This window comes from Antedon mediterranea, chromosome 6 (assembly GCF_964355755.1).
Source record: "Antedon mediterranea chromosome 6, ecAntMedi1.1, whole genome shotgun sequence".
In the NCBI taxonomy this organism is placed as follows: Eukaryota; Metazoa; Echinodermata; class Crinoidea; order Comatulida; family Antedonidae; genus Antedon; species Antedon mediterranea.
Window position 1 is genome coordinate 26,421,237 of NC_092675.1, and position 17,647 is coordinate 26,438,883.

Here is a 17,647-nt window from a genome sequence, read left to right on the forward strand (position 1 = left end):
TTTTTGTCATCAGTCTGTAGCCATTATCTTCTAAACAATAGAATATAACAAGTGAATCTTTTGTTAATTTTTTACTGTTAGCATTGCATAGATTTACATCCATTGTTTTTGCTAAACCTCTGTTGCCACTGGTCCAGTCAACTACTGTATCTCTGTTATATAACTGAATTAAATACAGCTTTTATTATGAGTAGAATTATTCCTGTTTAAATCCAGATAAATCCAGAGATAGTGAAATACATTATATTCTCTTTATGGCCCTACCTTTGCCTCATTTCATCAATCTATACCATACCATAATATATAATATATTATAATTTGATTACCCATTTCTGCTGAAATTACTTTGTGCAAGGACTGTTAAAAATGTGGCTAATTTCAATACCCAAAATTCACTTCGTGAGTCGGACGTATGATATGCACAATAAACCTTGTGTCATAAGTACACAATACGGTATATTGGAATATAGCATCCGCAAACGATCAAGAATACGGTATATTCTCATGAGACCCGTATAGAAAATTTACCATTATGTTATATTCTTGGCCACAGAAACATGGCCTATTGGAGCAGCTACTGTACCTAGTAGAGTGTGTATGGATTATAACACTCTACTATCACAGCAAGATCTATTATTATATGTCTAGACTATTGTAGCCCAGTATAGCAATTGGAGGCCACCAAGTTAATTTCATGGGTTTTGAATATTCTATATTTTTATCCATGAAATACATATATCCTTTTAATATACTGGAAATATAAGGCACGTACATTTAGCAATTCATCAAAACAGGAACATTCCTCAAGGATTATTGAATGAACAATATGACTCATCTCATAGTTTGTAGATGAATGAAACTTGTTGTTTGTGCCAAAAAATTCTATAGAATTTTGATGTTTACATAAATTCAAAGTGAAAATCATAGTAAGTTTTGTAAAATGTTTACTGTACCTTACTATTGAAATCCCTTGATCTTATTTTGGAATAATATATAGAGAATAATCTAAAAATAAATGTATATATACAGTAGTCAGTAGTTCTAGCCTTGCTTGGTTAGAAATTTCATTTGAGCAGCACAAAATAACCTTCACATAATGTAAGGTAGATTGGGAGTTGGCTAGATTACTCCGAGTCCTAGACATTTAACCTGGTATTTATGCCTGGGCATTTGTACGTTGATGACTTAATGAATGTACAGTACCTGGTATGGCAAATTTTAAATACTGTGCATTACAGTAATATTCAAATGTTAAACAAAAGACAGCCCTGTGTGAATGACATCCATCTAGTGGAGTCTTTTCAACCACCTGCTGAAGATGACACAAAGTGTATATTATAGTCATACTGGTCTTTGTAATATCAAATTAGATTTCTGGTGTTTTGTTCAGCAGATCTAGATCAGAGTTTTTAATAGCATTTTGTTGTGCCAAGTCCAGGCAATGTGAAGATAGCCATTCTGTAGCTTACTGGTTACAAAACTATTTTGTACTTTAAAAAGAAAACAAATATATAAATACATGTAGTGCAATGTTTAATTTACTTGTTATAATTTTATCCGATCTTGTTTGGATCCATAAATAAGTACAGTTTTTAGTTAAAATATCAATGGAATGGAAATTTACAGTATCAGCAAACAGCAAAATAAAACACATAACAAAGTTTGTGAAATGATTATTAACACACCATACTGTAGCTGAGAATTAACTTCCTCCTTCTTGATGGTACCACTTGGGACAGGGTTTACCTAGGCAACCCACCCTAATGTAAATCTTCATTGTGGATCAATGAAGTTGACTGGCCTAATTTCAAGGTGTCACTTGTGGGGAATGTGGTTGTGTTGATGAAATGGTGCTAAATTAATGTGTTTTCCAACCTTGAGACTGTCTGAGCCAATCCTTTACCAGGGTTTTGTAATATTCTGTAGAGGTGGTAATATATTTTCTGAAAAAAAGCAACTGGTAACCAAGTTATGTATACTCTGATACCATTATTTACCAGTGGTAGCATAACAATATTTTAAAAGTCTATCTTGCTTTTTTATATTTACTGTAATGTATAGTTCGCAACTCATTTTTGTAAACATGATTTTAAACCATTGAAAGAAGAAAATTGATATTTAACACACAGTAAACCTGCTGCCATAGCACATCACCTACAGTACTGTAGCTGTGGAATTCCCTGATTGATAAAGACTAGGATGGAGCTTAATAATGAACCAATGTATGTAATACCATCATAATTAATATACTAGGCGTTTATTTGAACAAGTGATCATAAATGCAAATGCAAGATCATAGTTCAATCTTTTAAAAGATAATTTTGTAGCTGTTCAGGTTGTCAACAAGGAGTGCATTAGAATGTTAGAATTTCAGTGATTTTCTATAGCTTCTGGCAATATTTTGTTATTATGAAGGAGGAGGAAGGGATGGTTTTTAGTATAATATTTTTTTTCACACAACAGGGAAACCAACCACATATCTGTACTTTATATGAAAAGTTGACCATGTATGATTAGGCTAGGATGATTAAATAATACACAACTTATCTATAAAAAAAATCACATTGCATTGAACTTTCCAGTCTTACCAAATTCCATGTTGACAGAATATGGTCATATTGCATTGGTATCTTGATAAGAAGTAATAATTGGCAGTGAAGAATGAGAAAGAAATTATATTTTCTTGATATAATGTGCAAAAAAAAAAAATAGATTTAGTAGTTGCACAATTAAGCAAAGGCCTACAATGATTGTACATGGTTGAAAAATTATATATGAAATATATTTTATTTTGTCATGATTAAAATGAATATTGTACTAAAATTGTATTGGCAAGAGTGAGCGTAGTAACGTAGCCACGAGAAATAAAGTGGTCCTGCAATGGTCTCGGGAAAAGGGATCAATCTTTGTGGCTGGCTGTCTAAGGCCTAGTGAAAAGTGGTTAGGTTGAAACCTTAATACCAACCATACTACAGTAGTGGAGGCCCTGCTACTACAGTCTTGATGATATAAAATATTGCAATATTTGTTTTCTTTTAGTTCATAGTACAATAAATTAACATTTGGGTCATGGGTTTTATCTGGTCTAATTGGACAACACTGCTAATTATTTAGACATATTTTCAACTAAAGTGATGAGAGAGATTCCAGGGGTCAGAAAAGCAATGAAATAACTGATTACTCTATACTACTGTATGCTGAATTCAATTTTAATAACCAGTATAGTATTTGAGTTATTGTAGCTTTGTTCAAAGCCTATTGCATGAATTTCCACTTAATTAAATAATTAAACATCAAATATTGAATTTTCACATTGTTTCTTATTTGACCTCATTTGACCCCATTCATGAATTGATTGAATACATTTGAAAAGATTTTAAAAAGGAAGCTAAAAACTATTATTTATTTCAGAGTTTGCAAACTGAAAGAATTCAATTCATTATTACCAATGGCAAAATATAGACTAATAAATTATAGTTAAACTGGAATGTTATTGAGAGAGTTCCCATCTCGATTGCTATATTGAGTGATACTTTACTCCAAGCCTAGATCTTGATTGAAAATACAGATACATTACTCATAGTACATCTGTGTCTTGGGTACAGGTGGCAGGGTACAGGTGGCAGGGAACATTTACAGATATTGCCTGCTAAGAGATGGAATATAGATAAGATTTTACATCCCCCAAGGTTATGACATTTTTTTCAAGGGACTATATTTTGCTCCACACCATTGAAATGGACTAGAAATTGGTTACAGTATACAGTGCCTTTTTTTTTTTGTTACAGTTTGTGTTACGGTTTTTATTTATACTTCGATGCACAATCATACTGAACTTTTTTTTATTAAAACTCAATTCATGAAATACTCTGGTCATTTTTAACTTCTACTGGTCATAACATCAAATGTGGTCAGCCAATTGAGTAAATTTCAATGACAGACTGCCAAGTCCCACAATACACTATCAGTTTTATAATTATTGGCTACTTTGTATTTTTTCAGTATCTGATATAAACTGTATTTTTTGCACCTTTAAGGAATTACAGTATCAAAACACCTTTATTATATCATCCATATCTTCATTGAATCCATATTAATTAGAATCTATTCACAATCTGCAACATTGCAGTTCCCAAAGGATTATTGTTAGTGCTATGAAATCGTTAAACAGCAGTGTTAGTTCCAGGCACTTTATATTCAGATTTTAAGCTAAATCGCTTTGATATGCGCCAAGTAATATAATTATGTGTTCCAATGGAGTGGTGTTTATACAAATATAAAGGCTGACCAAGATTGGGAAACATTTTACTAGTGATGTGAGGATAATATAACTTATAATTTCACCTTGTTTTTTATTGTGTGTCAGGAAAATACTGTTCTTACTGTTAAGTTATTAAATCATGGAGGTTTCATTAGAAACCATAGAGATATTATAATTAATATCTATGTTAGAAACACAACAAACCCATAGGAATAACTACTCTGCCATAAATACCAGTATTCACTATTCTATTTTCTTGCAAAATCAATTTTTATTTAAAAATTATAGCTTTTTATTTGTCAACTGGCTGCTTGACAGTATAATCTAGCAAGCAATATACAGTAGTACCAGACAATTAAAGAAATTGTGTGAAAGAAACTTGTGGTTTTGTTGTATTTTTAATTCATTGTATTAGGCAACCATTGTTAGCTTACTAATTGTCTAGGATAACAATGCCTACAAAGGTGTGAATGTTGAATTGTTTGTGGTATAGGTAAATATTAGTTGGTGTTTTCAATATAATCATTATAGTCTGTGCTTTACTACAGTTTGGCTTGGTATAGTAGGTCTGCAATAATCTGTAAAGTAAGTTGCATTATTTACGCAAATTGTATGGTTTAAATTCAATTTTAGCCGAATTGTATGATAAATTCAATGGCTTTATACTTACAATTGTAGTTAAGGAAGTATATTACACAAAATATGTGTGTACATATTATGTTTTTGTGTGGGTGTGTGTACATTATGAAATAAGAGATCTAATGTTACTCTGTGGAGGAAAGAGAGAGAGAAATACTAAAGTAAAGTCCCATTTGCTTTATTTTGGATATTGTTGAACAGAAGGTTTGCTTCATTTTACTTTAGCATGCAATAAGCAAGCAATACTGACAAATTGGAAATTACTTCTTGTCATAGTTGGTTGTACTGTAGCATCACATATTGTGTCTAACCATCTACAAATAGTAATTTCAAACGAATCCTACCGTCAACATAGTTTTTGTTCGCAAGTTTATTGGTATTATAGGTCCTGAATGGTTACAAAATATGTTGTACATAATATTCAGTAACAAGTTTTTTTTTGTTGTGTTTGAAATGCTGATTCAATGATGTGTCACTGTATTTTAAATATCATTTTCATTGGTTTGTTCTTTACAGAAAGATATGCCTGAACTGAAGGAAGAGGCCACGGGAGAGCAGCCCAACATAAATGACGATGATGAAGCTGCCAAAAAGTACCAGGATAAACCAGGTTTGGTGAGTAAAAGTGATTGAATTATCTGAAAACCAGAATTTCCTCCAGGTCCAAAAAGTCCAAAATTCTTTTTTACCGTTAAAAACATAATTACCAGAATTTGTGGAAAACCATACATATTAGGCTAGCCCAATGATGTACAGTTTGTGAAGAGTTGAGAAGCGTATGAAATCTTTGGCTTGTGTTAATATAAATATAATTCATTATGGAATACAAGTTATTCTTAATTACTGCCTGATTTTGGTCATTTTCTCATCCAGAGCATTGCCCAGGTAGCTTGGCTTCATACCAAGTCTGAATAGTTAAAACAATTGAGAATAATAAAAAAAAAACATAAATATATATTTGTTGAATCATGTTATCCTATGGGGACTCCAATCTTAAAGCATGCAATTACTTATTTTGACATTTCACCTTTTTCTGTTATTATTGTACTGTATTCTTAAAATTTTGAGAAAAAAATAAAATGACTTTTTTAAATCGTTTTGTTAATTTGCTTTTATGCAGACTGATGGTAATGCAAGCTTCCTACGGGCCGCACGTGCAGGCAACTTAGAAAAAGTATTTGACTACTTAAAAGGAAGCACTGATATCAACACAAGTAATGCGGTAAGACATTTTTTTGTTTTAGAACCAGATTATCGGTTCCGGTAAAAGCTAAGGACAATGTTTGTATTGACGACTATAATAGCTGAAGCAAAGACATTATCAATAATGTCATTTCTCCTCATTGAGAAATTCTAGATTCTGTCCTCTGTGAACCTGGAATGACAATGGCTAAGATAGACCAATTCACCAGGGTAACTCCCTCTTCCGAAAAGGTGCAGGGTTCCTAAAGTGTGCATAAGCGAAGCGTCTACCTCCAGTTTTGAGACCTTAATACGAGAATACTGGTTTTACCACCAGAACGCTGGTCGAGGAGAGCCTTGAACCTGTTCCGATATTATGGCTATGGTGTCCAGAGCCCCCTGCCTTAACTGCTTTGTCACTGTTGATCAGATACAAGCTAAATTCAAGATTCCCTCTATTAAGATTAGAATGAAATAAGCTTCCATACAATACCATCTGAGTTTTGGTTATTTAAATACTCAAAAATAGAACAACCAGTACACAAAAATACAGAATATTGGATAATCAACGGAATAATATTTTAACAAGTTTTATAATGATAATTCATCATACAGTAGAATACTAGCTGTATGCAAACTATGACACAATTTTCTGTTCATTATTTTTGATAGACAAATAAAGATACTATGAATATGACTAGTATTACCTCCTAAAAATATTTTATTATAAGCCATTATTTCTAGGAAAACATTTAACCAAGTTCCATTTAACCAGTGTACTATTACTAACATTTAATTGACGTATACTGTACTGTGTTAATTCATAAGGTTGGTCAATACAATATTAAAATAGTTACTGTAGAGGGAAATTATACGACACATTCAATAACATGTTTGCTATCGTCTTCCAGCTGCCCTTAAGCTATTTGTAATGATAGAGAAAACATGAAATGACCAATGCATCTTGAAATACTACATACATTAAATCAAGTTAAAGTTTACATTCGTGTAATGACCTTTGAAATATTTAACTTACTATTATTATGAACCTAAAAATAGTTACATGAATTGTTACATAAGTGTATTTGTGTTTTAGAATTCACCAACAAATAACTACAATTCCAAAAATAGAGTATGCTATTTTTCATTTACTGTATAAAAGGAAACCCAATTCCATTGAGTTTTAAAATACAGTCAGCCCAATACCGGACACCCTCCTGTAATATGTCAGGTTTTCCAGAAATTATGGTTTTAATGGTAAAAAGGACGTTTTGGACCTTAAGGCAAAATTATGGTTTTGAGAGAGTTGAGTGTAGTTTACTACTATATTTACTACAGTACTAATAAACTTTCTGCTTGTTGATCATAATTACCTACTTTTTCCGCATGACTATTCCAATATTTGTACTATTATTTACATTGGCACAATATGATTGTTAATATCTAGGTAAACCAGGGCAGATGATGACATTCTTCTCTCCTTTATATTATTCTTTCCTTCTCATTAATCATTGTAAATTAGTTTGGTATGCTGGTATGCTCTGATATGTGTAAAATCATCTTTTAATTGACAGCAATTCAATTTAATCTAGTATGCTGATTATAGAGCAATATTTTAGTCCTTTCTGTTTAGTGTACTGTAGGTTGGCTATTATGCCTACATACTCAGAAATCTTGTGAGGCGCCTCTATAATATATTGAATAAAAAGTAATAATAATACAACTACAGTAAAACTACAAACATTACTATGTTGAGAATATTGTATCGATTTTTTTAAATAATAGAACATTATGATTATTTTATGGAGATCAATAAGGCCTTCCAGCAATCAAGATTCGTTTCTATCCAAAATGTATTGATAATAAATTCAATTTATACTAAACGTAATTTATACTAAACATTGTACATAATTTCTAGTATGTAGACCGATCCATTATGATATTGCAATATTAATAAACTTACATACAAGAGAGAGAGAGAAAAAATCTAATTTATAGAGGGCAGTATTACTCTTTGAGTATATGTTTGTTGAATTGATTAGCTTTATTCAATCGACAAGCTTTAGCTCATCAAATTCCTTGTCGTTTCTATCTGACTTGTGTGAGCAGTTTGAGAAGCCAGTGAGCAACTAGGCTATTGACTATGAATTGAAAAAAATGTTGGCAACATTTCAGAAATGATAATAGTCAGCATAGCATACTGTATATTGCTGCCCTCTATTTAATTTAAATTTGCACAGCTATTCATGTTGCATTGATTTCACTTGACTGGTCTTTTTAGGATATCTAGCTCCTCAAACTCCTCACTGTTTTGTGTTTATAGTTTGAGCAGCCTTACCTGTCAAATATGTATTTAGATTATTTATGTTGATTAAAATTATTCTCTAACAATTACTAATATTGTAAGATTTATGTATGCTGCCCTCTATCCCATGCTATTGGTAATTATGTAATTCATTCATTCAATCTTTTATTTCGCAATCTTTGGTCCATAGAAAGTAAAATTACACTATAAATTAATTTTTTTTTAAGAAGAGAACTGTACTAATTACTACTACTCATCTCAGGATGGCATTTCACCCCGGAGAGCATCTTTGATATAGGATGTTGTCTGTACAAACTAAAACATTTTTACTTGAATTAAGCCTACATTCTGATTTCATTTGACAAACGAAAACTTCTTATATTTAATAATAAATCTTTCCAAAAGGAATATTCATGGTATTCTGTATATAACCTCAAAGATAATTCTGGTTTAAAGTCTTCAATTCAATTACCTATATAAAATGTACCTTCCTTTTCCATTTTTTTTTTTAATTTGCCAACTAAATGATACTGTCGTGTTTATAGATTAGAAAAAAAGTCTTTTGTTTTAATGCAGCACCCATTAAATCTATGTGTAGTGAAAAAAACATACAATTGTTCTTCAATTTTAATGTACAGTAATGACATCTGGACTTATTTACAATTTACTTCCATAATTTTTTTACAATTATAGTTGTTAAAATTCACAAACATAGCAATTAACACTGAATAACCTGCCTACATTGTATTCTTCTGGTATTGTCTAGTACAGTATACATTTCAACACACTTTTCACTACAAACATTAATGAAATGAAAATATCTTATTGGCTACTGACTTGATATCAAAGCTAGTTCATTTCCAGTATGATATTGCTGTAATTCAATACCATCTTTTGTTCCTCTTTATTATGACTCCCACAGTGCTTGCCTCCAAATGAAGGTATATTGATTGTTATTGTATTGGATCTTAAAGGCGTGCAACACTTATTGCCTGTGTACAGGATACGCAAATCTTAACTCAATCACCACATTTAATCTATATTAATTTGCTTGAAATCCACTACATCCCAACCATATCAACGAACACTGTTGAAACAAGCTCTCATAACACTCACATCAATGAATTTTGTCTTGAAGATTTCTCATTAGATTTCATTGGCTGTAATCCTGACGACCTGACTTGATTGCAGGTCAAAGTAATAATAGCCTAAATATAATAATGAATTATTCAGACCAGTGGTAGCGCTACTTTTGCACGACTGACGTATGAACAGAGAGAAAGTGTTGTTATCAACATCATTTCCTTTCAAATTTCTGTTATACACGCACAAAACAAAATCTTGACTTGATACATGCACAGTCTGGTTCATTGAGTCTATTGTTCTGATTAAAGTACTCATAAACATTGGACGGATTCATTTTTCATTCAGGGATTCGGGAGAAACATTGGAGTGCATGCTGCATATTTCTTTTCATTACTCTCACGACTGACAGGTTTATTACCTGTTTTCAATGTGTTAAATCATCTCTGCCAGATTTTAAAATGGATCTTCTTTTTATTTAATTGGTTATTGAGTTAAGAAGTTGAATGAAGTTAAGTCTTCGTCTATTGCTTTAAGTGCATATTCGTTTTACCTTGGAAATGATGTGGAGCTAACCAATATTGAGTGTTTAGTTTTCAAATTATCCTCCAAAAGGGTTATCAAAATTGTGCGTGAAATCGATTGTCGAGGACCTTTAGCAGTTTTTTCGATTGATTAATACAGCCTACGTGTACGGTGTTTATATTAAATTTAAAGTGGAAGACAAATTGACTTTTTGTAAAAACCATGAAAATGGAGTACTACTCGTACACATTTTATCATTGAGTATCATGCGATCATTTTGTACATTCGCGATTGTAACACTAGTTTAATTGTAGTTAGTCGGAAGGGCTAAAGTGAAAGTTGAAAGAAACCGACGCGCATTTTGGAAAGGGAAGGAAACAGATTTTGATCATAAATGATTTTATGCTAAACATCTAAGCAGACTTTGGATATAAATCTTAAGCATCATTCTTTTTGTTAACATAAATGAAATCTGCTTGCTGTTTTGGGTTATGTTCTGTGGAACTAATAGGAAGCAAGAGAAAGTTTATCTAAATTTTGATAAAATACTTAGGAAGCGAGAGAAAGTATACTGAAGATCTTGTCATTTTATTTTTGGATTCTGTTTGTATCAACATACTATATCTAGTGAAACATTAATCCTACTATAAAGTTGTATACTAAATGTAAAACTGGAAATATAATATTCAAATATTTGCCAATGCTCTCAGATTTTCTCGAAGATGTTTTTGACTTCTAATATTTGATCCATTAAATATTACGTTTAAAAATTTGGACAAGGAATTCAGTAACATTGTTTTGTACCATGACTTTAAAACAAAAATCTACGCATCGAGTTGTTTTAAACTGAAAACAAACGTGAGGATTTTGTAATAGACAATTCATTATATTACCCTTTATTATTATTAAATAACATTTGTCTTAAACGCCGCATGCTAGAATACCGTAATCGGCACGATAACTTAGATGGAGAAATTGCTTTAACAAGCGGATTACTTATCATTAGCGTTTCAAATGAGGTACATTAGTGACACAATGTTTGTTACTCGCAACATTCACGATGAGTATTTAAAACTACAACACAGAAGAATTCGGGATAATTTACTTAATGATATTTTTGGTCATCTCAACAAAATGTTCCAAATGGATGATGAAACAAGCTATGACGAGGTTTGAATTGTCTCAATTGTTTTTATTTTGAAAGCCCCTCCATCATCATAATAAATAAGCACTGCACCTGAATCGCAAGTGTTAATGTGTTAGATAGTACAGTACATTGTACTTAGAATATAAGTCTCCATCATCAAGCAATGTGAAAAAGTAGTTATTATTTTAATATTACATATTGTTCTGAATTAATAATGGCAGTCAACTGTTCAATAGATAAATTTTCCCTTTTCTATCTTATTCTTACGATAAGTTTGTTTATAAATTAGAGTGTTATGAATTTTTCTGAAGCATAACCATGTGTTTCTCAAAGTGTGTTTGTGTCCATTCATTCTCATGTAACATTTTTTAATTTGGCAATATTATGTTTAACCTATGAAACCATGTCATTATAATATCAACAGGTAGAAAAGATCTATAAGAAAGCAACACAAAACATTTTAACATTAAAATGATTGATTAGCCCATATACATTGTTATTCGATCATGTCTTTATCAGAGGAAGAGAAAGCGAACGCCAAAGGAAAGGCACTAATTATATTTCATATAAATTATTGGTCATTTTTAATGAGATAATTATTCCCATCCATATTTTTAATGAATGTCTTAACTCTTATTAAACAACATTCAAAAAAAGCAAATTATGCACAATTAGATAATAATTTATGTTTTGATAATGTCATACGATCAATAAAATCTTTGTAATCAACAAAAGCAGCTAAAAATATAGAAATCTTGTTGATTGTACAACATGATAGTTGAAATGATTATTTGTTTGTCTGATGATAATTAGTGGACAATTCTACCTTACTGTACAGAAAGCTTAACTTGAGAAATAGGATGACAGTACAGTATAGTGTAAGTAAGTGTGTTGACAAGAAATGTAGTTTCCCAATAAATGATACTGTATGATTCTGTATGATTCATTACCATTAAGATCTTCATGATTGCTCTAGGATTCAAAGGAATTATCTGACTCTGACCTAGGATTATCATATAGTTGGTTCCAGTATTATCTCATAATCTCTAGGATTACCTATGAGTCTCTAGGATCACATCGTTGAATATCTATGATTTCTCGTTTGGTCCTAGAAGAAACATTTTTTTCGTGTCAAGTAAGAACTGCGCAGTAAGTTCGTCATTATATTTCACAAGGTGATAGAGAAAACACTGATGTATTTATCTTTGAGGTGTACCTATAGCTCTCCACACCAACCTCACTCAGTTTAATGTAAGCATTGGACTCTTAATGCAATCTCGAATATTGTATGGATTTTTTGATAGTGTTGACAAACTATATCACCTAATGAAGTAATGGTAAACATGCAGGTTAAGTCAATATTTGTTTGAGGTCCCCTGTAATTGTTTTTGGTTTCAACAATATCAATTTCAATGGATTTACCAATCAAGCCCATGTTGACCAAGAGATGATACTATGTTTGGTAGATTTGATCTTTCTACAATCTTAGACACAAACTAGCAAACTGTACTCATTTCTTTTACTTGTTTTTTTCACATTTCATCCATTCAAAACTGAATGGCACTTTTTTTAAATGTTAATGAAGCTTACTGTATGTATAGTAAATTTAATTGTAGAAAGTAATACAGTATGTCAACACGTTTGTTTGTCTGAACATTACATTCATTCAGTTTCAAATGTCATCTCTCTGACATCCTCTTAACTTGGAATGGACTTTGATACACATCTAAAGATTGATAAATTGAAAATCACTTTGAAAAGTTGCTTTAAGTTTTTGCAATCTACACAAACTGTTTCCAATGTCTGTACAGTAGAAAACAAAGTGTCATATATTTCCCCTCATTCATTATCCCGGGATAACCTTTTCAATAGGGATCCGAAAGTAGGCTTCTATTGTTATCATCACTGTTTCTTGACTTTTTTAACCAATGCAAACTTTTTTAGCTACACCTACAGTACGCAATTTTCTTACTAAAGATAGTTTTTTATCTCCAAAGTTGTAGAAATGTAGGGCAATATTCAATCAACATCTGTAAATGTGTTCTTAATGTTTTATAACGATCACGTATCTGCTTCATGAACCAAGTAACATTTGTTTCGTGTAATTACTGTGTCAAAATTATAGAAAACATAAAATATTCATTCCAGCTGAACATGTTGAAGACACATAAAAAGAACAGAATGTTCTTTTAAAGTTTGGCTCAAGATTTACTGCTACATAATAATTATGATTCTAGTAGCTGTACTGTAGGTGGAAATGTGTCTTTCGCTTTAATTCCACCAAACATAGTTATTATACTGTATGTTTAGCCTGTGCTACATTAATGTAATTCAAGTAATGGTTTATGTTTCAGTCTTATTCCCATAGTACACTTAAGTGTGTATAAATATTAATATTTAATCCAAGTATTGGTTTTCTACTTTTTTCTTGTCACATTTTTCCATATTATAGATGTCGCATTGAATATTGCACAGTTTTCACTCACATTTTTACCAAGACAATTAACAATAGTATATAAATAGTAAAGTCCCGGCCTATTCTTTTAAACCAGGTTTTCTATAATAATCATTTCAATACATTTTTCATTTGTCATTTAGAATGGACTGAACGCTCTTCATCTTAGTTCGAAAGAGGGTCATTTGAACATTGTGACAGAATTGCTGAAAAGAGGAGCTGATGTTGATGCAGCCACTAAGGTAAAGTATCAAGAAATAATTATAACAGTAATGATTACAAAACAAGAATTTATTAAAGTTCATACTGTTTGGTGCCTTACATGTTTCTTCCTTGGGTTTGAATCTTACCTTATTTCTGGTGGTTTAGAGACATGCCAGGCTAGTGTGATATAAGGTGGTAGGTTTGAATCCCACACAAGAATACTTGGACAGACCAGCAAATTCAAACAGAAAATGTGTTAAAATACAAATCCAATATAGTGATTTAAACAACCCACCAACCACACCTAAACTATGACATAATTCTAGGACTTGGCATCTACAGTATAAACAAAAATTCTCTTCCAGATTGATTCAGTTTTAGCCTTTAAAGAGTACTAACATCTGATCAATATAATTTTGCTAGACTAATTCACTAACAGGTTTACTGAAATTAATAGATTACTAGATTATACTTTTTTAAATGATAATGTAATTTACATTCTTTAAAATGTAGTTTTCAAAATATCCGTCATGTTTGTAACAATGTGAAAAGTGCCTGAAATATCCTGGTAATTGCTAGGTACATTTTAGTAATTCATTTTTGTCGTAACTACAGTACAGCTGTTTTTTTTGCTTGGAAATTGTTATCAGATTTACTAATTAATTATAATTACATTCAAAATACTGTAAATGCAGACTCTGCATTGTCAAACTTTTTATATGGCATTTTTTATGAATTCTAATTGAAAAATAACATTTCTTGTTAATATTTAACAAATGTCTATGTAATTTTAACATTCTAATCAATTTTTGAATATTATATTATAAACAAATTTTCCCATCCTGCATGATGCTATTGTCCATTAATTTATCATTATAATTTTGATGACTGTTCGTTTAGGTTTTGTGAGCTATAAAAAGCAATTTATTCTCCACTGTGTATACATATGGATTAGTGGGGATGGAACTAAATATTGCTGATTGAAATTCGTATCAGTATAAGGACTTAAAACGTCAACCTTATTTATAATGCTAATTAGTATACTATATTATAGGGGTATATGACAATGTGTCATACAGTAGACTTGTAGTGAAAAACTATCTGACAAAGATTTTATACGTACACATTACCTTATTTATAATGTACAATACTACTGTATTATACTATTTTATCATCTACAGTGATCATTCACAGATTTTCTCATCTTATCATTTTAAATTAATTAATTTCCAGTAACTGTATATCACTGGGTAATTTTAGAGTTTGTCTGCATTAACTTACCGTTATTATTATTAATAATTTAAAAAAACAATACTTATATTTTTACACAATAAATGATCATATTAATTATCAATAAAGCAATTAGATAATAAATATAACTAACATATTTTGATATTCAATAAATCCACATTGAAAAAAATTGATTTTATACTAAAAAGTAACATAAAATAATGTCACTTTATTATTAATATATTTCATTATTTGTCATGATAAAATTGATATCAGATAATCTGTTAGAATATAATATGTCTGAAATGTATTAAATGATTTATTAATGCCTTTGTTATGTACATTGATATTTAAGCATTTCAGCCAACCACCTGCAAGCTTCTATTAAATCTATCTTTTTAGGAATAAACCATATTAACCAATTAATTATCTATTTTCCCTTAATGTTTTAGGGCAGATAGAAACCAAGCTTAAAAGCATTTTTTATATATTCATTGCAATTTTTCTTTAAATGGTTATTTAAGAGGGAGGATTTTTTTTAACAAGGAACAAAAGTAAAATAAAATATGATTGTATTTTGCCTCTTTTCAAAATTTCATAATTTGTTTTATGGCAGGAAGGAATGATTATTATTTGGCTAATATTTTATTCTTTTCTTCAATTAACTATAGTATACCTACGTTGAAACATGTTGACAGTATCAATTATCAATTTTTTGTATAAAATAGTTTATAATTCATAGTGAAAATGTCACTTTTAATGATTGAAGTTTTCTACTTGCCTAACTAAAATAAAACAAATAGTGGAGTAGTATTAAGAATAGCTTTTGATCGGAGTAATTTACCTGTTTTTTTGTTTGATAAAGTTGAAAATGTGTCTTTGTTTTAAGCACATACAGTAGGAAGTTTGAATCAGTATTTATTTTTAGAGCTCCATGTCATCCAGATGAAAGTAGCTGTCAACCCTTATTTCCCTTATATCAAAATAAACATTTAAATGTTCTTTTTTTTTATTTTCCCCTGAAACGTAACAACGGTATGTTACAATACAATACTGAAGATCCAAATGACAAATTTTAATACTAATTTAAATCTTTTACTTACTCCACTGTTTACAATACAATTGGTTAAAGTTCATTATGTATTAAACTATTTGACATAAGCAATGAAGATAAATGTGTAGTGTCTTCTCTTTCCATTAATTTTATGCTCTTGTTCAACCAAACCTCATTTATTTTTTTATCCTATAAACACATTGAACAATGGTAAAACATTTTTTTTTAATTAGGCTTTATCAATTATTACTAAAATGTTCATGAAAATTACATGTCTTGTGAGCCATTTGATTAAAAACATTTTGTTTAATTTGCACCACTTTGTGTGATAGATTTATTTTTTGTAATATTTTATTGATCCTATTATATAAACACATTGTAAAAATATCTTAAGAAATAAATTATCAAACTAAAATTGATTTGTCATGAGCACTTATTATTCTTTATGTGACCTACAGCATATTTTATTATATATTTTTAGTCCTACTGTACCCTTGTTGATCTGTTTTTGTTTTTCTGTTGTGTACTTTAAAGATTTTAAATATAGAAAATATTATCAAATTGCAATGTGATAAATGTCATGATCACTGCACTCTTCTGTTTGTCGACCCATGGTTCAATTATTTTTAGCTCTCAATTCAATTGAACTTTCTTTATTTTTATTCAAATGATCTTATATTGAGACATTGTGTACAAACCATAAGAAAATAAATTAACGAATGTGATTGGTCAATGCATACTGCACTATGTATGTGACCCATGCATTTATTTTAGCTATAACATTATTGATTTTTAATCATCCTATATTAAAGATTCAGAATTGTGTATATAACTGGTATTAAAATATTGTAATATTCTTTACAACACTATATTATGTCTTTGTATGGTGTAAGAATTATTTGAATAAGTACTTTGTCAAAATCAATTATTATAATAATAATATTCATTTATTGTTATGAATTATAACAACGACTGAATTATTTGTAAAAGGCAAATAGTTATATTTCTAAGGTTTACCGTGGCTTTTTTTAGAGCACATGTTGGATTAAATTAAATCTTTACTACTGTAAACAGGCCTTGTCTTTTTAAAGTTATAGGTGTGCTACAAATTGCACTCCTCAATACATTCAGGGGTGCTGTAGGTGTGCTGTTTTAGTTTGTGGAAGTTTGCCAAATTTAAGTGTCAAGTCACACTCCTCAAGGGCAGTTTAGGAGTGTGTTACTGAATAGGTAAATGATCACACTCGCTCACCTCAAAAGAAAGGCCTGCTGTAATACTGATAACTAGTTTGGAATTAAAAAACAAAGACCCTTTCCTAAAATCTAAAAATCACATTTTAGTTCTTGTTAACTTAAGCGGTGTTGATGAGCCTAACAATATTTCATTCCTGAAGAACTAAGAGATCCATAATATCTCTCCACAAGAAAAGTTTCCGAAATGTCTTGTAATTTAACCAAATCAAATTAATTGTATTGTACTAATGTTTTAACTATTGTTTATTCTGCCATTGAAGATCAATACACAGTGTGAACAGTATTCTCATGTTCTGATTATTCTTGTC

At 30.4% G+C, this 17,647-nt stretch overlaps 1 protein-coding gene across 32 annotated transcripts in view; it reads left to right on the forward strand.

Annotated features, from left to right (window-relative positions):
* The window catches only part of LOC140052368 (uncharacterized), a 116,685-nt gene that overhangs the window by 32,919 nt on the left and 66,119 nt on the right, over positions 1–17,647 (forward strand). For 31 of the 32 annotated variants that reach the window (XM_072097916.1, XM_072097919.1, XM_072097936.1 and 28 more), the window contains 3 exons: positions 5,417–5,515; positions 6,021–6,122; positions 13,741–13,839. In XM_072097916.1, the coding sequence (XP_071954017.1) occupies positions 5,423–5,515; positions 6,021–6,122; positions 13,741–13,839 (294 nt within the window). In that variant the 5' untranslated portion in view covers positions 5,417–5,422. Of the gene's footprint in view, positions 1–4,827; positions 4,847–5,416; positions 5,516–6,020; positions 6,123–13,740; positions 13,840–17,647 lie in introns of those variants that run through there. The other variant, XM_072097918.1, reaches the window with a different exon arrangement.